General features: G+C 44.8%; 1 protein-coding gene across 1 annotated transcript in view; it reads right to left on the bottom strand.

Annotated features, from left to right (window-relative positions):
* The window catches only part of kif7 (kinesin family member 7), a gene marked incomplete at its 5' end in the record, with an annotated part of 29,521 nt that extends 9,112 nt beyond the window's left edge, over positions 1-20,409 (bottom strand). Inside the window, 12 exons of the mRNA XM_080840516.1 lie at positions 5,148-5,273; positions 7,375-7,572; positions 10,254-10,456; positions 10,808-10,969; positions 12,021-12,175; positions 12,971-13,101; positions 13,437-13,586; positions 14,968-15,117; positions 15,948-16,530; positions 17,276-17,675; positions 18,731-18,931; positions 20,079-20,409. Of these exons, the coding sequence (XP_080696642.1) occupies positions 5,148-5,273; positions 7,375-7,572; positions 10,254-10,456; positions 10,808-10,969; positions 12,021-12,175; positions 12,971-13,101; positions 13,437-13,586; positions 14,968-15,117; positions 15,948-16,530; positions 17,276-17,675; positions 18,731-18,931; positions 20,079-20,409 (2,790 nt within the window). The remainder of the gene's footprint in view (positions 1-5,147; positions 5,274-7,374; positions 7,573-10,253; positions 10,457-10,807; positions 10,970-12,020; positions 12,176-12,970; positions 13,102-13,436; positions 13,587-14,967; positions 15,118-15,947; positions 16,531-17,275; positions 17,676-18,730; positions 18,932-20,078) is intronic.
* Positions 20,410-21,586: the final 1,177 nt, after the last annotated feature.

Below are 21,586 nucleotides of genomic sequence, written 5' to 3'. Positions count from 1 at the left end.
CTCACTTACTCACACATACACACACACACACACAGGGTGCAAACAGATGAGCCGTGGTGTGAGTGGGATGGTGAGGCAGTTGCGGGCCTGTTTCAACATGCTGCTATCCAAAGGCACCACTGTTCTGTAACAGTATGTCTGTGTGAGGGTGCGTATGTGTGTGAGATAGAGTGTGTGTGAGGGGGTGTGAAAACGTGTGGATGTATTTCTTTGTGAGTGTGTCTGTCTTCAACATGCCGATGTGCAGAGCTATTTGCCTGCAAGCTAAAACGCACATTTCATCCCTGTTTTCCGTCAGCTTGTTTCCTGCACGTAAAACCCCCAGTGCCCACAACAAACACGAAAACACTGACCAGACAGCTTCGCCATGGACACATGGAGCAGAAGGACCGAAAGTGAAAGTGCTCTTCACGCCTACAGACTGAGAGATGAATAATGGACTCATAACCCGTCTTAACTAGATCAGGTCCATGTCAGGACCGCATCAGGGCCGGATGGGGGCCATAGTTAGCTAATATCAGCACTGACCCTCCTCTAATGCCTTGCTCATTTATACTGAGGGGGACGATAAGACTGATGACAGGAAGCTGGGTTAGGGGAGAAGTGTGGCAGACACCGGGACCAGACCTGCACCAAAACAGGGCCGGAGACAGCTGCCATTAGACAAAGTGTGTGTGTGTGTATGTGGGGGGGGGGGGGGGGGGGGCGGGATAATTACGATGGCTAAGAGTGATGGGGTCAGACATGTTTCATTTTCAAATATCCTGTCTGTGAATGTAGCAGAAAGTGATTACACTGATTCCAATACATTATGAAAAATCAGTAAGTCAGTAACAGTAATCTTGATAGTAATTGTGGTTTAGCTCCGAATTACCTCAAGGAATTAATTGTGCCCTATTGCCGACCAAGATCACTTCGTTCCCACAGTGCAGGTCTCCTTGTAATTCCAATGATATCAAAAAGCATAATAGGAGGCAGAGCCTGCAGCTATCAAGCCCTCCTCCTATGAAATAATCTTCCAGCTTCCATCCTAGATGCAGGCACTCTGTCCATATTCAAATTAGGGATGCACCGATCCGATATTTGTATCGGTATCGGTACCGATATTGAAGACATTTCCAGATCGGGTATTGGTGACAATGGGCCAATCCATATATATATATATATATATATATATATATATATATATATATATATATATATATATATATATATATATATTTATGTTTATGTATATACTTGAATCCTATTACCTTGCTGCTTTGATAATTCAAATTCCCTCAAGGGATTAATAAAAGTTTATCTATCTATCTATCTATTGGCTGATCCAGGGGTCCCCAACCTTTTTTGCACCACGGACCGGTTTAATGTACGGATTTTTTTCACGGACCGGCTTCAAGGTGTCATTTTACACGTCATCCATTCATATTGATGTGAATCATTCAATTGCACCCGTGAGGCAACCGCGAATTTGATAGAATGAAGCCCGGTCTGCTCATACACAAAAGCTAACATTAACGTTAGGTGGAGTTAATTTGCTGCCAACACCATTGTATTACGAACGTTAAGTGCATGAAAAATACAACTCACCAAAACTCTGAATCAGTGCTTGGTCTCCATGTGCCGAAGCAGTTTTAAAGGCTTCATTGGTGCTAGCTTGTCGCCACATATTAAACAGAGCGGAATTGGTGCGTGAGAATCACCTGTTGCGATAAATCCGTATTTTAAGTATGACTCCAGGTATTGTCTGTTGAAAGAAGCTTTCTTTTTTTGAGGTCGTAGGCTCCTCTTCTGGCTCCTTAGTTGGCCTTTTCACCTTTGAAAAGAAGCTCTCCAAAGATGTTTGTTTTTTTTTTTACTAATTTTCGCTAGTTTAAGTTTGTGGGCTTATTTGAGTGACGTATCACTTGAACGAGAAGTGTCTTGACGTGACAAAAGGCACAGGCGAATGTGACGTCCGGGAAAATCCGGTCGTTTTTCAAAATAAAACACCTTTCAGACGCTAATAATTAATACAGCGGAATTGATATAAATTATTTATTCTTTCTGTGCGGCCCGGTAACAAATGCCTCACGGACCGGTACCGGGCCGCGGCCCGGTGGTTGGGGACCACTGGGCTGATCTATTCAGTGTAATTCTATGCTATGGGCTGTGAGTGACGTCATACACAAGCAACACGCCGTGCGGAGCTTACAGTGTTTACAAAATGGAGCGAGCGAAAGGATCTGCTATCTGGAGCTATTTATTATTTTATTATTTATTTTGTTTTACATTGCACTGACTGAACCAGTTACACTATATTTATATGATTAAGATTGTTTTACTGGTGCAAAATTATTAAATAAATAAGTAATTCAGTACATTTATATTTGTTTATTTGTTTTTTTTTTAAATAGGAAATAAATGTTTAAGTCAAGTCTCATGATCCCAGTCTTTTCCCCCCAATGAAACTTACAGTTTGTTACCATCATTTCGCACAGTTTTTTGCTGTTTGTTGTATCGGTATCGGATCGGTATCGGCCAATACTAAACCTCAGATATCGGTATCGGTATAGGAGGTGAAAAAAGCAGATCGGTGCATCCCTAATTCAAATCAAGACTAAAGACATTCCTTTTTAGTGCATCCCATAGTCATGAATAATGCATCATAAACCTGTCACCTGTCGCAACAGTCTTCACTTTTTCTTGCTGGCCATGTTGTTGTGTTTAGCAGGAGTGGGCTACAGACAACACATGTTGTACCATGAAGGAGTGCCTTAACGGTTCCCGGGTACAGCATATGGTGCGTGTTGCGGCTGTCACCAGCCAGTTATGCACTGCTATTTTATCCTGCCACCCTTACTATGCATGATCATTAAAATTCCCCATGCCCCAAGCCAGCCAACATAAGTAAACATATTTCATCACAACTAAACACATATAACATTCCCAATATCAATAAAACTGGGCTACAGCGCGTGTTGTACCATGAAGGAGTGCCCTTACGGATCCCCGGTACAGTATGTGACGTGTGTTGCGGCTGTCGCCAGTTGGGCACTGTTGTGGAGCCTGCCACTCTTCAATCCTAATCAAATCTTTGTGCATCATGTCAGCCAACCATAACTACACATAACTCCTCAAAATTAAGTAAGGGATAATGTATAGAACGCAGGTCCTTATCGGAAAATAAGTCCCGACAGGGTGAACCGGACACCGACGCTAAGCGGAGGTGTCTTGCTTCGCCCTGAAGGGACTTATTTTCCGATAAGGACCTGCGTTCTATACATTATCCCGCTTATTATACGGCAACTTGCCAAAACAAAAAAATAACTTAACACAGTGTGTCTTTTTACAATGTATTTGTTACTATACGTAGTGTTAAAAAGCAGAGAAATAGTTCGCCAAAGACGTTGAACTTCAAAGACGTTGAACATTCTTTAGAACACAGCTGCTCAACCGTCCGCTGAAACTCCATTGATAAGTTACCGGACTCAATACTTTCGGAATGATACGAAAGACCTATATCAGAAGCACAAAACCCGTTGCCATTGACAGCACAGCGGTCATTATATGCAGGTCATTATATGAAAATAAGTACCTGCGAACGTTGGGGATGGCCCATTCAAATCAACGGGGCTTTTTGGAACGTTCTGAAGAGCCGTATAATAAACATAAATATTATTGCCAAACACCTTGCCATGTAGACTCTCTCTTTCTTTCTCCTTCTATATTACATTGCTAATGCTATTACGGATACTGATGAAGTAGCAATATTACCTACTGTTAATTGCTTACATAAATGTGTCTGTTTATCAAATTGATGTCTACTAACCAAATTTCCTCTCTTTTATAGCATGACCTTTGCTTGCAAATGCTAATGGCTGTGGAAACATTGTTCCTCATCACCATATCCACTAAGTACATTTGACGCATATTGGCATCGGAACTCTACCCACTCGCTTTGTTTCTTTTTTCCCCCTCCTAGTCTAGACTATCCTCGCTGTGGGATGCTGCTGTAGTCTCTCCACCCGATCTACTTGTAGAAACCCTCGGCCTACATGTACCCACCCCCACCACACTGTCATACACTTATTCTACCCCACACTCCTTGCCATGTAAATAATTGGCACCATCGACATAGTTTTCTGTTCCATTACTCTACCTACTCTTGTAATACTAACCTAACCAGCACACAGTAGACCCACTAAGATGCCGTACAATACTTAAATGCTCTCTCACACTCCACTAGCAATTATGTATGTATCGTGTTTGTATGTACCATATTATGTTTGGCTGTATAGTGTACATTTACCACATGTATTCTGTGTACATTGTACACTGTGTCCCTACCTTCTTTTTTCTATCTCTACCCGGCCAGCCTCAAGCAGATAGGCCCCCCCTTATTTGCCACGGTTCTGCTTAAGGTTTCTTCCTGATTAACAGGGAGTTTTTCCTTGTCTCTGTCACCATTGTGCTTCTCTAAGGGGGTTCAGGCCCGGGGCTTTGTGAAGCGCCTTGAAACAATTCTGGCAATGTTTTGTGACAGCGTTTTTACAATAAATAACATGGATTTGAATGGAATTGATTGTGTCTAACCACTAGCGGAGCTTCAATCAGTGCCAATGCGGCCCCACAGCAGTGTTGGTGGTTTAAACTTTGATCTCTTGATGTGTTCAACAAATGTGTGAACCACAGTTTCTGCTGTTTTTCAACCAAAGTCACTGCTAGCATGCAAAATGACAGCGGTGTGTTAGCTAGCTACGCAAAGACGGAAACACACAGCATGCCTGAGGGCTGCGCGTGCAACGCAGATTTTCTCTGTTTTCACTTTGGTGTCGATGCTACTCAAGGCTTGCGCACAGGACACATGACATGTTTCAAAATGTCTTCAGAAAAGGAAGTGTGCACACACACACACTAAGCTTGGCAATGGGCTGTTTTGATAGACTACAGCTCAGAGACATTTCGTTTAATGAGCCATAAGAGAAGTTTCCTTAGTAGCCCAGGGACTGAACATTGTGTGCATTTTGTGCATAAACAGAACACCCACTCTTCCACTGGTTCTGATCATAGGCAGAAACGGCAAGCTCTGCCTCTGTGTCAAACCACAGTAAAACCACACGTGACTGGCTAGAGGAGCAGTAAAGCTGAGTATGATTGGTTCAGACCTGCTGCTCCTCCAGTGAGATGAGGGAACCGTTGCTACCGCTGCGTCTCTGCCTCTGGAAGGCGGCAATCTCCTCTGTCTTGATGCGAAGGATCTTCTGCTGCTGTTCGTTCCTGATCTCCAGCTCCTACACACACACACACACACACACGCACACACACAAAAATGTGAGAGATGAGTGAAATACTTTCAGCCTCACCACATCTGCATCTGATGTCTCTTCAATGCAGTATTTCAGAGTGGTTGTGTCATGTGGATGTGTGTGTGTGTGCACATTTCCATCTCCATATGTTTGTTAATTTTGCAGCCCCTTCATACACACACCATTTGTGGTGTATGTCTGTGCCTGTATGCATGTGTGTGTGTGTGTGTGTGTGTGTGTGTGTTTGTATGTGTGTGTGTATATAAGTGTGTGTGAGTGTGAGTGTGTCAGTATTTGTTGAACACTAAACTCACTATAGACTCTTGAGCTTCCTACTGGCTTCTTCAACAGTGCCCTCAATTGCTTGGCAACTGATTGTCTTTGAACAACACCTCTCACTTGTCATTAAAAAAAAAATTCCCCAGCTTCAAAAAATACAGGCATTAAACCTCTTTAAAAACAGAGTGCCCTTGAAGCCACTGTAATAAGTGATTACAGACCTATTTCAAAATTATGATTTGAGTACAATTACTGAGAAGGTTTTACAGCTGTATTTTGTTCCTACCGTGTCCTCTGGCGTCGTTCAGTCTGGGTTTCAGTACCAGCAGAGAACTGAGACTACTCTTTTTACAGTCTGACACTGAGGCAGAGAACTGAGGCTACTCTAATGGCTACTTTAATACAGCAACTCTTTTAACTACGCTCTCTGGTACAATTTCAGACACTATGGTCCTACACTTGAATCTTGTGAACCCTGTGCTCAATATAGAAAACCACTCAGTGTTCTGGTAAAACAGGATAAAGATCATGGGTTCCATTCCCAGGGAGCAAACATAGTAAAAACAATGTATACCTTACCCTAGTCACATATATTTTTAAGGTATTTAGCAGACACTTTTGTCTTATAAAACATTAGATACAAATATAGTAAAAACAACAATGACACATAAATCATAATGTTATTGTAAATAAATAAAACAATATTAAGTATATTAAAGAAAGACTTTTTATAATAATAATAATAATACCAAAACTATGGTTATATTTCTAAAATTATGCAGTTGGATGAAAGACTGAATAGATGTTAGATGAATAAAGGTAAACTTGGTATAGTTGACAACTGAACCGGGGTCTCTGCTACTGGATAACTGGACCCGCACTATGGTAGTGGACAACTGGACTGGGCTCTCTGGTACTGGACAACTGGACTGGGCTCTCTGGTACTGGACAACTGGACTGGGCTCTCTGGTACTGGATAACTGGACTGGGCTCTCTGGTAGTGGACAACTGGACCGGGTTCTCTGATAATGGACAACTGGACTGAGGTCTCTGACACAGCTGCTAGGCTAGGAGTATTACATCTCCCTTGGAAACTGTGTATCTGATACAGGTAGCATTGTGTGTTGTTCACTCCTGTATACTTCAACTTCCAATGTAACAAAATAATGTAAACATCTACAATAATGATGCAAATTAATGTCACCAAATAACTGAACATCAATATACAGAAAATGCACCATTTTGTGGTCTGATTTTGCTTTAAACAATCACAATCTGTGTCTCTCAAGCTGGGATGGGTCTGTTCTTAGTTACCGGCGCTAGAGTATTGCTTTATTCATTTTATTGTGCAGATATGATTCATCAACAAATGTAAAATTGAAATACCGTATTAATTTATACATGTCATTTGCAGCACAAATACATTTGTGTTTCTTAGACTTTTTGTGAGTTTATATGTGCGTGTGTATTTCCATGTATATGTGTGTATGTGTTTCTTAGACTTTCTGTGAGTGTGAATGTGTGTGTGAATGTGTGCGTGTATTTCCATGTTTTTTCCCCCATGCTTCCCTCTCTGTATATCACTTTCTCTTCTTATGGCTCTCCTGCCTCAGGCATTGCTACAGCTGTGTGTGTGCGCGTTTGCACATGTGTCTGTATCTGTGTGTGTGTGTGTGTGTGTGTGTGTATCTGTGTATGTATCTGTGTGTGTGTGTGTGTGTGTGTATCTGTGTATGTGTGTGTGTGTGTGTGTGTGTGTGTGTATCTGTGTATGTATGTGTGTGTGTGTGTGTGTGTGTGTGTGTACCTTGACTCTATGTTTCCCTCTCTGCATCTCGCTCTCCAGGCGTCTCTTCTGTTGACTCTCCTCCTTGAGGCGTCGCTGTAGTTGCTCCTGCTGCTGTCGCATGCTCTGCACCTGCCTCTCCAGCTCCTGCACCCGCCGCTCGCTCTGCGCAGACAGACCCGCCAGCTGCGCCGTGTCCTGCTGTCGCCGCTTCAACACCTGAGGGGGCACAGAGAAAAGGGAGGGGGGAGGGGAGGGGTTAGATAAGGGTAAACTGCTTTGATTCTACACCTGCTTTAGGACATGGGGAGGGGAGTCAAAGACGCTACGATGGGTACAACTAATATGCTTCAACACCTGAGGGGGCAAAGAGAAAAGAGAGGGGGGGGGGGGAGGGGAGGGGTTAGATAAGGGTAAACTGCTTTAAGACCTGGGGGAGGAGAAAGATGAAGACACCAACATTGATTCTACACCTGCTTTAGGACATGGGGAGGGGGAGTCAAAGACGCTACGATGGGTACAACTAATATGCTTCAATGCCTGAGGGGTATGGGGGGGTTAGTGGGAGGCTAGGTAAACTGCTTTAATTAATCGGGGGAGGAGGTGGCATATGTGTGTATGTGTGGGGGGGGAGGGGGGCACAGAGGGGGTTAAAGAAGGTAAACTGGGGGAAGGGAAAGAGAGAGAGAGAGAGAGCAAGGGACATAAGGGTAGGGTGTTGGCGAATGACAAAGACAGAAGCACTGCTGCTGTGCTGCTAACCCTGCTTTGATAATGGGGGTATTAAAGTAGATCTGTTTTAAAATGAGGGAGGGATAGAAATCGAAATCATGTGGCTGCAGAAAGCCAAATATGCTGGGGTGGAAGTCTATGAGGTACAGACAGAGGGCGAGACAGAAATGATCCAGAAAGAGAAATAAATAACAGTGAGGCAGGAGGCTGAAAGAGAAAGAAGAGAGGACATATTTAAGTGGAACAACAGAGTGGAGAGAGAGATAGTGAGGGAGGATGAGAGAGTGATAGTGAGGTAGGATGAGAGAGAGATAGTGGGGTAGGATGAGAGAAGATGAGAGAGTGATGGTGAGGGAGGATGAGAGAGTGATAGTGAGGGAGGATGAGAGAGTGATAGTGGGGGAGGATGAGAGAAGATGAGAGAGTGATGGTGAGGGAGGATGAGAGAGTGATAGAGAGGGAGGATGAGAGAGTGCTAGTGAGCGAGGATGAGAGAGTGATCGTGAGGGAGGATGAGAGAGTGATGGTGAGGGAAGATGAGAGTGATAGAGAGGGAGGATGAGAGAAGATGACAGAGAGATAGTGAGGAAGGATGAGAGAAGATGAGAGAGTGATAGTGAGGAAGGATGAGAGAAGATGAGAGAGTGATAGTAGTTGTTCTCCTCCTGTCACCTGTCCTTTTGTTAACTGTCTTTTTCATCCTTGTTTTGTTCCTGATAATGTTTAATTTATTTATTTATGGGCTTTTTAGCCTTTATTTGGAAAGGACAGTGAAGTATTTTGGACAGGAAGTGAGGAGGAGTGAAGAGGTGGGGAGAGGATCGGGAAACAACAGCAGGCCGGAGTCGAATCTGTCTTCACACGGGCATTGTAGCCCGTATATGGGGGGCTTATTGGCCCGGCCACAGTGCCCCCCCATGTTTGTTTTTTTTACCTTGTATCCTGTCTCCAGTCTTCTCCCTGTGTTTTGACTGCCTGCCTGATGTGTGTAAACTTGGACCCTAGGTTACATAGCCAGTAAATGTTGCTTTTGCTCTACACCTGCTTCCTGCCTCGTGCATTTGGGTTCTCTGTCATGATCAAGATCACACCCTCCAAACAGGGGAATCAACAAGTGGAAAACATCTAGTCTCCCTGGATCACAACCAATACAAACAATATCACACTCTCTCTTACACACACACACACACACAAACACACACACACGCACACAAACACACACACACACACACACACACACACACACACACACACACACACTCACATGCAACAGCTTCACAAAAAATATCACTCCCTCTCTCTCTCTCTCTCTCTCTCTCTCTCTCTCTCTCTCTCTCTCTCTCTCTCTCTCTCGCTCAAACACACACAGGGCTTCACACTTATTCTCGACACACTCAATAAGACATGGAGGCTTAAGTCTACCAACAGCCATGACAAAGCCCAGCTTGTTGTGTGTGTGTGAGTTTGGTGGTATTAAAGTCTTAAGAAGCAATAAAACCTACAGATACAACTGTGAGTGTGGTGCCTCTACACACACATACATGATACACACACACACACACACACACACACACACACACACACACACACACACACACACGCACACGCACACGTATACACACACCTTCCTCTGTAAATAACCTGCCCCAGCAGATTCCATCAGACTATCAGTGCAAAGCCCTCCACCTCCTCCGCCTGGATACACATGCTGTTTCCAGGCATAGGCACTGCATGTACAAGGTGCATCTCGATGAGTGTAGTATTTGTGCTAGTTTTGGATGTGGCTCAGTTAGGTCCAACCGGCTGTAGTATCAAAAACTCTGGAGTAGCAACTACATGTATTACTTTAATATACAGTATAATATACTTACAATATTTGTAACATCATTTATACTACTATTACTACTTCTGCTACAACTACTACTACTGCTACTGCTACTACTACCACTCCTACTACCACTAACATTACTACTACCACTACTACTGCTATTACTACTACCACTACTACTGGTACTACTACTACTGCTAACAATAACAACAATAATAATAATAATAAAAGTCCCCACACCTGTAACAATGCCTAGGTAAGAAAATGGGTTCTGTCCTAGCAACTGTAAAAATAACGAATGCTAAAGTAACATAAGTGTGAGTGTGTGTGTGTCACACACCTGTACTTTGCTCTGTGCGGCAGCGATCTTGCGGCGGCACTCCTGTGCGCGGTTCTTGTCGGCGGCGTTCCGTGTGCCGTGTACCTCCAGCTCCTGGAGCTGCCGCTGGGCCTCGGTGAGCTCCCCCCGCGCCTGCTCCGCCTCTGTCTCCAGCTCCGTCACCTTCCGGCTGTACTGGCGGTTCATGGCCTGCGCGTCCTTACCTGCACACAGGTACGCAACACATATGACTCTACGTATGACTCTACATTCTCTGTCTCTCTCTGACACACAAACTCTATCCTGGTCCATGGCCTGGGCACAACAGGTCATTGTTTTGTTCTAAAACGCAGACCCTGAAGCAACAATTAACAGATAATGTGTCTGTGGAGTGCTGCTGTGGATTTTGCACATACTGTTTTCATATATCCAATTATCAACTCGATTGACAGGCACAGGATTAATGTAAAACATTATCTTTTCACTGATCTTCTATCACTTATGGAGCAGTACCCTAGAAACTACTTAGTGCACCCTGTTAGTGCATCCTCAGTTGGAGGGCGGTGCTGGCTTACCTGTTTTAACAAGCTCCTTGATAAGCTCCTCCTTCATTCGTATGGTGATTGACAGCTCCCGAATCTTATGCTGCGCCTGTTGCAGGCCCCGCTCTGACCCCGCCTCGCCTCCGAGACCCCGGGACCCCTCCCATGATGAGCTGTCCCCCACACTGGTGTTTGCTGTGGAGAAAAACACACAACCTTCATACTTCACACAAAAACACCACAACCACCTCGAACACAAACACAGCTTCAACCTGCACACTTTTATCAAAAAACACACACCTCTATACCTCAATTATCAACATATACACACCATGTACAGACTTCACACATACGTACATATTCATGCAATTCTTTTTTCATTCATACTGTTCCTTTTTTCATCTAACTGTTGTTTTGTCTGTTCTACAGTTCTGTTTTCTATGGAGACAACACGCCTTTTCAACAGTTGTCATTATAAGTAACACACACACACATACACACACACACACACACACACACACACACACACACACACACACAATTCTTCTGTAATAACAGCTCTTCACATCTTGAATCAAAAAGCCTCAAAAGCCTTGCATAAGAAAGCCCTCTTTGCATGGACACACGCGCACACACACATACACACAGACACACACATAAATGCATGCCTACATGCACGCTCACACACACACATATTTCAAACACACACACACACACACAGATGCATGTGTACATGCACGCTCACACACACACACAAATTGCAGGCACACACATACAGTGCATAAACATCAATTAGTCCCTATCTGCTGTGGATAAGTGCCTGTAAAACTAGGCTAGCTATCAGGACTGTTCCTGACTGAGCCTGAGGAGTTGTGGCGGTCTTGTGTTTTGTGACGGTGACCAGGCCAATATGATGGGTTTAACAGGAGGCAAGCGCAGCGAGAGACGGCCACAACAGCAGCTCAGCCCTCTGCCACTCTTACCTCACACAAACATGGAGCAGCAGGTTTGTGTGTGTGTGTGTGTGTGTGTGTGTGTGTGAATGTATAGGCACAAAAGCAGAGAGCAGAGGGAGAGAAAACAGAATCTTACAGAATCTAAGCTTTGGGTGGTTCATGGTTGTGACTATCACATAAATGTTCCACTGAAGAAGACACCTTGGGTTGATTTGGGGTTTGTGTGTGTGTGTGTGTGTATGTGTGTGTGTGTGTGTGTGTGTGTGTGTGTGTGTGAGAGAGACACTCACATGTGCGTCTGAGGCTGTTGGACAAAGCTGGATACCCTGAGCTGAAGCCCAAGCCCAGGAGCTGAGATAGGTGACCTCCACCCACAGCCGACGACCCCTGACCCTGAATGTGACCTTGACCCTGCTCATCCTTCTTCAACCATGTCAGGCCCAACCTGCAAGAGAGAGACATCAATCATCACCATCACTATTATCATATTTTTTTTTAGTAGTAGTACAAGCAGTAGCAGTAGCAGTAGTAGTAGTAGCCTTACCAGTTGTAGTAGTAGCAGCAGTAGTATTAGTAGTAGAAGACAGCAGCAGTATTAGTTTTAGTAGGAGTAGTAGCAGCAGTAGTAGTAGTAACAGTAAGAGCAGTAATAGTAGTAGTAGTAACAGTAGTAGCAGCAGAAATAGTAGTAGTAATAGCAGTAGTATTAGCAGTACTCGGAAGAGGAGGAGAAGGTGGAGCACAAGGTATATGAGTAGTAATAGTATTACAAATAGTTTTATTGTTGTTGATGTGGGCATGAGTGCTTGTACAATTAATGTATCTATTACCATAGAAAACATTACTTGGAAGACATAATCTGATACTGCAAGACATTGCAACACTTCCAGAGCAGACTAGCTAGCTGTAAAGCTAGCACAAAAGACAAATAAAGGACGTACCACACAAACTCACACAAACAATAAGCAGCTTATAAAATGTTCGAAATTCTCCCATCTGGATCAGACCGAGTTGCAGATACGTGTGTATCCGTGAACCATTGGTTTCTTTGATAAACAATGAATCAGCGGTTCGTTTGTAAATCAATAAATCGGCGGTTTGTTTGTGAATCAGAGGTTCATTTGTGAATCAATAAATCAGCGGTTCATTTGTGAATCAATAAATCAGCGGTTCATTTGTGAATCAGTGGTTTGTTTGTGAATCAATAAATCAGTGGTTTGTTTGTGAATCAGCTCCATACTTGCGCTTGTCCTTGCTCTGCCTGCAGGGGGCGTCCTCTCCGTCTTTGCCATTCAGGTCTCTCCTGACGACACTCTCCTGGTTGCTGTCCCACTGGCTCTGTTCACCAATGAAGCCTGTGTCCACACACCTCTGCAGACACACACACACACACACATATACACACAAAACATCTGAATACACATGTCACATCTATGCTAAAAAATACACCACTAAAGTCTTTCACTCAGTTAAAAGTTTGTTTTCAAATGATCTTGCTATGATAAAACATTGGCAATAATAAAGCATGTATTGAGGACCTAATAACAATGCAATAATAAAACTCACGTTAACAACATTAATATGTTTCTGTACCGCAGAGGGTGCATGTAAGGGCAAGGTGTGGGTGGTGTGTGTGTGTTTGGTGTGTGCGTGTGTCTGTGTGTGTGTGTGTGTGTGTGTGTGTGTTTGTTTGTCTCATGACTTACCTGCTCCCCCCCCTCAGGGTTGAAGGGTGTGTGTTGTGTGGGTTGCAGGGGGGCAGTATGGGGTCTCTGTGTCAGCCCCACCCCCCCAGGCAGTGAGAGCAGTCCGTGCAGCTCTCCAATCAGGTCCTGCTGTTCCTGCAGCTTCGCACCCTGATTGGACAAAATCACAGGTTGATGCTCTGCACCTGTCTTCCATTCTTCAGTTAAACTAAAAGCCATTGTAATACCAATTCCTCAAGCCATATGCATGCCAATGTAAGCATACTTCAATCACACATGGAACTCCATAAAAGCATGGTGCCAACAACTCCAAGATCATGGTTCAATACCCAGGGGGCACACATGCTGGTGAAATACAGCAGTGTCTCCAATGTGATTAAAACCGAGCTTCAAACCACTGATTTGAATGGGCCACTCCAACGTTCGCAGGTCCGATATTTCTTAATAAAGACCGCTGCGAAAAGATAATGACCACTGTCCTTGGCAACGGGTTTTGTGCTTCTAATAATAAAACCGAGCTGCAAACCACTGGAGCACAGACTCAATCGTATGAAGCCATACTGTATACAGTCTGAACCAATGGAGCACAGACTCAATAGCATGAAGTTATATACAGTCTGAACCAATGGAGCACAGACTCAATAGTATGAGGTTATATACAGTCTGAACCAATGGAGCACAGACTCAATCGTATGAAGCCATATACAGTCTTAATATCAAACTCAGTTCAACCAAGCTACAGGATAAGGCATACAAACACAATCTGAATTCACTACATTCAGCCGAGCTGCATAGCATTTCAATGTAAAATTGATTCAGGCTGCCAGGAGTAGTTAAATTCTATCAGCTTTAAAAAAAAAAAATGTACCTGCTAAATAGGCTGGTCTGAATTTTTTCGAATGAAAAGATGACCTATTGTTCTCACAGGAGAACAGCCTGCGTATTTAGCATAATTGCGGGACTTTGGAGTAATTACTTAGATGCCTATCAATCAGGATTTGGCCTTAACTTAAAAATCACACTGCCCATTCAGCTGTGAAGGCCAGCATTTAAAGTAATTCACATTACGGCGTACATTGCCGCAATCTGAAGTCATCTGCGTTTTCAGCATGGCAGCAGCCATTAATGAATTTAGCTACCAAACATTAATGTATCATCACGGCGATGGCGAAAAAATCCTTCTCTTAATGGTGGTTCATTATAGAATTATCTGTACTTCAAGTGGTCCACTGCCTTTTTCTAACCCCACTGCCTGAGCTTTCAAAACCACTCTAAAAAACCACCCATCACAGCCTATTTAAAAAAAGAATGAGCGAAAAAAATAGAAATAGAAAATAAATAAATAAATAAAATGGACAACCACTAATGCGCTGATCTGTACAACAACATACAATTACTGGAACCCTCCTTCCCCATTTTCCTAGCTCTGTGTACGGGCCCATTTGTCCTTTTTCAATTGTGGACTGCAATGTGTGCTGATGGGGATTGTGGCGGTGCTGATGCAGTTGCTACGACAATGCCGGCGGCACACCTGTTGTTTGTACTGCTCCATGGCATCCTCCAGGGCGGACAGGAAGTCAGTGTTCTCCTGCTCCAGCTGTTGCACCCGGGCCAGCAGGGCGGCGATACACTCCTCACGCTCCTGACAACACTCCTCCACCACCTGCGCAGGCTCCGAGTCCTGAGACACACACACACACACACACACACACACACACACACACACACACACACACACACACACATACAAAAATATTCAGTTAGATATATATTATAAACGCAGACATAGAGAATCACACAGTAGCGCACACCACACATACACAAAACTACACTTCAACACTTTAACAACACATATACAAAACACATCATAATACATAACATAAAGTCCTATTATGGTCCATGCACACACAAACATAAGTGCAGGATTTCACACACTGAAATTCTAACCCTACTTGCCCTGCACTATATACTGTAAGACCTGGACTGACCTGGAATTGTAAATAATGACTCCTTTATTTAACAAATGAACAAAAAACAAAACAATATTACCATATCATATTTCTATTTGTATATTATTTAAAATGTCGTTTTAATTCCTCATCGTCAAATCAAACACATCATTATTTCATGCCCAGGTGAAGTGAAGACTATGGTTATAGTTCCCAGCTGGCCACTTCTCTTTTTCATTGGTCAGTAGGATACTAGTTTCTTTTTCTTCTAGATCTCCTATTTGATCAATATATCAGGATATCCCATAGTAAATTCAGTTGTTAAATGTGAAGTGTATGTGAGGTAACAGCAACCCTTGCGAGGGTAGCAGCAGTTCTCTATTTTAAACCATTCAGAGAAGGATCATCCTGGATCTCTTTATCAAATGCTTTCTGTACCTTTCAGACAGCTTGTTTTGGTGAGGGAACATAGCAGCAGCAGTGTCGTCTGTGCACATCACACGCACTTCCATACACACACACTAATGCACATATACACACAGACGCAAACACACACACACACCTGGTTCCTGAGGGTGTTTCCTCTGCTCTTCCGAAGGGCATTGCTGTCTTCGTTGGAGCCGCTATCGATTCCACTGTCAGGCCCGGAGGCGGAGCTTAAGCCACTTCGCTCCTCCTCCACCGAGCAGAGCCACGCCCTGATCCGCTGCACCTGGGCCGTGCTTAGCCCTGTCTCTCCCTGCAGTTCCAGCAGCAGCCTATAGGCAGAGTCCGTGCACGTCCTGTAGTGGGCGCTCTCCATCTGCAGCCGGCTTAACTCCGCCCCTGATGCCCCGCCCCCCACACCTCCTACCCGCTGCGGGTTGGGTCGAACGGAGCGCTCCCGGTCGGACCGGGCCACGATGATGCGTGTTTCTGACCGGTGCCGGGTCTCCAGGGCCCGACGTAGGGCTCGGATCTGTTGCTCCATCCCCTCCACACGGCCCGGCTCATTGGCCTGGTTTACCGTGGCGCGGTTCTGGATGTTCCGGGCCCGCTTGGCGTAGTTGAGTGTGTTCAGGCTCTCGTCGAAGTCCGAGGAGGACGGGCTGATGCAGGCGATCATCAGTGTCTTGGCGTTACCACCTAGAGAGTCCTTCAGGATCCTGAGCGCAGGGCCGTCGAGAGGAGAGGAAGCAGAGGAAAAAACACCAGAACTTAGCAGCGGATCAAAGGTGCTTTTCCCCCCACACACACAGACACAAACACACACACTCTCACTCACACACACACACTCATCTAAACACACTCCAAAATCCGATTCATTGCCCATACAATACAGGGAAATTAGATGAATTGTTGTGTAAAACACTTGAACCAATAACAGAGTCTGAGATAATTATATATATATAATCATAATGCATCAATGTTATTGTGATAATAAATAACAATGACAGTGATGAGGATAACAGCCTTAAACAAACACTGAATGGCTGAAATAAAACACACATACACTTTAAAACACAATCATGTTGATTAAAATTAGCCATCGCTTACAGTCTTATCTTCTAAACAACCGATCACAAGTGTCCCACTTAAAGGGCCAACATCTAGTTTTTGTTGACCAAAACAAAACATGCTTTTGGATTAACAACACCTTTTATTCTACATATCACGTTGAATTTAAGCTTTGTTCGTTTATAATTATTTGGGCCTTAAAAAAATTCAATAATTCCATAAAAAACCTTTAACAAATAAATATATTCTCTATACTCTTCTCAGTGTGCCTTTAGAATAAACGTTCATCATTATGGTAGGCCTGAGTTATTTCTACACTACATCTAAAGATTTCTACACTCAATTTGAAGAGTTCTACACTAACTCTACACACATGGGACTCTTCCCCGCTACCTGGTGATTTTGGAGTCCCGGTAGGGGATGTGTGTGCCTCTCCTCCTGGGGTCTCCCAGCGCCCCGATGACGTTGCCTAGCGCCAGCAGGCCGCTGTTGATCTGGATGCTCTCCTTGAGCCGGTCGCCGGTGTTGCCCGTCTTCAGGATGCGCTCGGAGCCCGCCAGGTCCACAAAGTGGAACTTAGAGGAGAGGAGGTGGTTGGGGCTGGCCCGCGCCCCCCCCTTGGACCCCCCCGGGCTGCGCCGCTGCTCCAGCTGCACTGTGAAGATGGTGTGCGAGCGGCTGGATTTGGGGTTCATCTGCGTGGCCCCCGTGTGACGCGCCATGTTGCCACTGTCCAGCAGGCTCAGCACCTCGTCCAGACACTCCACCTCACTCTCCTTCACACCGCATAACACTGGAAACACACACACACACACACGTACAAACACGCCCGCACACATATAAACATATGCACACAGACATACGCATAAACACACATGTACATACCCAGAGACACACATGGGTACATTAACAATCAACTAATTTCCTGATTGATTGCATTCTTAACACTGGAAAACTCAATTGCTCAATGCTACTAAAGGGCCCACAGGTAGACTACACACACAGAGAGACACACACACACACACACACACACACACACACACACACACACACACACAGACACACACTCTCTCACTCAATCACACTCACACCACACAACACCTCATGCGTGTCCCTCTCCCATGTAAGCGTCGCCCCAACTGACAACCCCTGAATCACATTTGTCAGCTGCCATCATACGCGGCGCGGTACAAAATCAAAGCTATATTTAGCCATGGATGGATGGCTCGGTCGTCAGCGGCTTTTTTCACGGCCGTGACTAACGCCAGTGGTCGTCACTCACCAGGGACTGGCCTACCCACTGAACATGTGCTCCTGCTGTTGCCCTCAATCACCCTTGCTCACCAATCACACTGCTCACTGGGCTTACACCAGGATATTAAAAACAAAGCCCAACACGGCCGGAGTATTCGGCCAGTCTAATATATACTTCCGATCCTTCATGACCCTTCACCTCCTTCAGCCACTTCAAAGGGTGAGCATCTGAAGCACAGCACCTGTGCAAGAACCATTCTAAAACCAGACACGAACACGCAAACTTGTGCATGGGAGATGGCCGTACTATCAAGGAGGCAAACACCCATGTGTCTGTCGCTCATGGGGGCAACATCCATGGAACACACACACACACACACACACACACACACACACAAACACACACACACACACACACACACACACACACACACACACACAAACAAACACACTCACACACACACACACACTCTCAGGGAAATGAATATCTGCACTGTGGTGTTTTGGATAAAAGCATCTACTAGATGAAAAAAATGTAATGGGATGAAACACAAACAAATAGAGACAAAACTTCAGTGTGTCTGTGTGTCTCACCTATGTTTCCCTTGTCATCCTCGCGGATGTGGATGTCCTTGCTGGAGGTCTCTACCTCCAAGAGGTCCCTGAACACCTCCTTGTAGACCTCCAGGTAGGAGACGCGCACGGAGAAGTAGTTCAGGTCGTTTTCGTCCAGCAGCTTGAAGACCTCAGCCACGGCACGGGGGATAATGCCCTGCTCCTCGTCCCTGAAAGCAGCTGTGAGGGCAGAGGGCACAGAGGTCAGCAGATAGGTTAACCCTAACCTCAGCAAAGTATGAGGGATGTGCTCCTGGGGCTCAACTGGGGCTTTTTCGAGCTATGCTAACACCAGAGGCTAGCATTTCTAACACCAGATGCTAGCAGACACAAACTTGGGAAAAAGAGATGCATGCAGATTCATAAGGCTGGTTAGCTTCCCCCATATTCTCTCTCGCTATTACTTGCATGGACTTCTAGAGCAGTGTGCAGAGCGTCCAGGTGAGGCTAGCAGTCCATGGAAAAGCATGCAGATTGAGATGGTTTGCTAATGGCCCTCTCTACCACTCTCTCTTGCCTCCCTGAACCTTGTCAATAGTGGCGGAACAGGCTACCAGATATTAGCTGTGGGTTCACACGGTTGGCTAACAGTCATCTCTGAACCTCACTAGCAGTGTTTAAATCTATGAGAAGAGGCTAGCAGACATTAGCAGGAGATTCAGATGATTGACTACCTGCCCTCCCCAAGACCCTCGCAAGCAGTGGGTAGGGGTTGTGAAGAGAGGCTAAAAAATGTTAGTTGTAGATTGAAATGATTGGCTGGCTGCACTCTCTGAAGCTCGCTAGCAGTGTGCAGTGCTATCAGGACAGACTAGCAGACATTAGCTGGAGATTTCAGATGGTTGGCTAGCTGCCCTCCATGAACTGAACCCTGCTAGCAGCAGCAGCTGAGAAGTGGGAGGTGCGGATGGCGTGGCCTCCGTGTGACTCTTCAGAAGCACTGGCTCACACACACACACACACACACACACACACACACACACACACACACACACACACACACACACACAGTGCCTCCTCACAGGGTATTTATAAATTCATGAATTTGGATTTTCAGTGGGTTGAGATGAGGAAACACACATTCTGTTTTGTGGGAGAGAGACAGAGTGAATGATGTCAGAAAAAGAGGCAAGAGAGACTGCAATTCAGACACACAGAAAGAAAACTGTACAGAGAGACTCAGCAAGATATAGTTCAGAGTAGAGTAGACTAGAGTGGAGTAGAGTAGACTACAGGACAGTAGAACGGAATAGAATAGACTAGAGTTGAGGGATTGGTATAACAGAGGAGAATAGAGGAGCGTAGAACAGATATCAAAGACTCTCACAGATGTTGGCTTCTCCAATGGTGTAGGTCTTGCCGGAGCCGGTCTGTCCATAGGCAAACACTGTAGCGTTAAACCCCTGCAGAAAGGCCTCGACCAGGGGCTCCACACATGCCTCGTATACCTCCTCCTGCCCACTGGCCTCCTGGAACAGGAAGTCGCACAGGAAGTGGCGGTTGTGTCCTAGGGTGATGCGCCGGGCAGCAGGGTCGGCGCTGACGCAGCCCTTGTGGCCATGGAGCAGCTCTTTGGGCAGCAGGGGGCGCACTCGCACCGCCACCTGCACAGGAGACTCCTCCATCCCACGCCCAGGGCCTGGCACCTTAGGGGACATGGCCGCCTCGGGCAACGACTGCGTACCTGTGTGTGTGTGTGTGCTCGGTCAGCTGGGACACACACACTTGCTTTTTACAGGGTATGTCCCTCTATCTGGCCCTCTCTTCCACCTTGATGTGGCATAAACACATGGGTCTGTGTTCTGACCACTGCCACAGTCATCGCTGAGCCCCTGCAGCAAGAAAAAAATGTGTAAACATGTATCTCACAGACAGGAGACCACAGCTTTGTAAATGTCAAATGACCTACACAAACCACAGTTAAAAGCACCAGGAGTCCTTGCAAGAATCAGTGAGGTGTCAAAAAACACAATTTTGTTCAATTTTCATGTCTCCTATTTGAGTTTGTTAAAGCAAATAAACAGATGAAAGCATGCAGTTTCCAAACTGCAAAATAATTGTTTTAATGTTCATCCACATTTAAGTAATTACCGAGATCAAATAGCATAAGGTTAATATAATCCCCCGTTAAAATGATATGCTTTAGCCTGTAAAAATAAAAGTTGGCTGAAGTAAGTAATTTTACTATTTTACTATTCTCTGTCCAGAGTAAATGTGTGAGATCATTCCAATGTTCGGAAATAAGTAACATTGTAGTTTCTTTTTTTGATGTTTCAAGTTGTTTGGATTTTGTGAACAACTTTTTGCATCTGTTTCACCAAACAATGCATTCACACACCGGAGCGAAAAACAACACGCCCGACTAAGTTACACACGTGAGCGCAACCTCATTTCTACATCATAGTTTTAGTCAAATCAAAGCCGCGACAATACATCTTTGAATGTTTTGCGCGAGATGGCTTTATTCACAGTAAATGTCTTTCCATTAATTCATATCTCTTTGAGGAAAGCACAGGAGAAAAGACGAAAAGTTGTTGGATAAAGTTACCGCCTCTATGAGCTCATACGCATCATGTTGAGAGTATTGGGGGTCTGCGACTCGGGTTCAAGTGTTAAACCTTAAGTAATTCGCATTAAACGTTAATTTGCATGATGCTTTTAAACAACGGTAAACAACGGCTCGCGAGTTCCATTATTTTCTTCTGGCAAAATGAACTTTATATCAAGAGAAAGGGTACCCATACTGTACTGTTATGAAGTAGCCTGATTAGCCACCCATTAGCCTTGTGTGCTAAGCTATCTAGTAACTTATGCATCAACTTTCTATGGGCAGGC

The sequence above is a fragment of the Sprattus sprattus genome (assembly GCF_963457725.1).
Source record: "Sprattus sprattus genome assembly, chromosome: 6".
NCBI classification, from domain to species: domain Eukaryota; kingdom Metazoa; phylum Chordata; class Actinopteri; order Clupeiformes; family Clupeidae; genus Sprattus; species Sprattus sprattus.
Note: the sequence above shows the minus strand (reverse complement) of the source record. Positions and strands in the feature narration are given on the sequence as shown.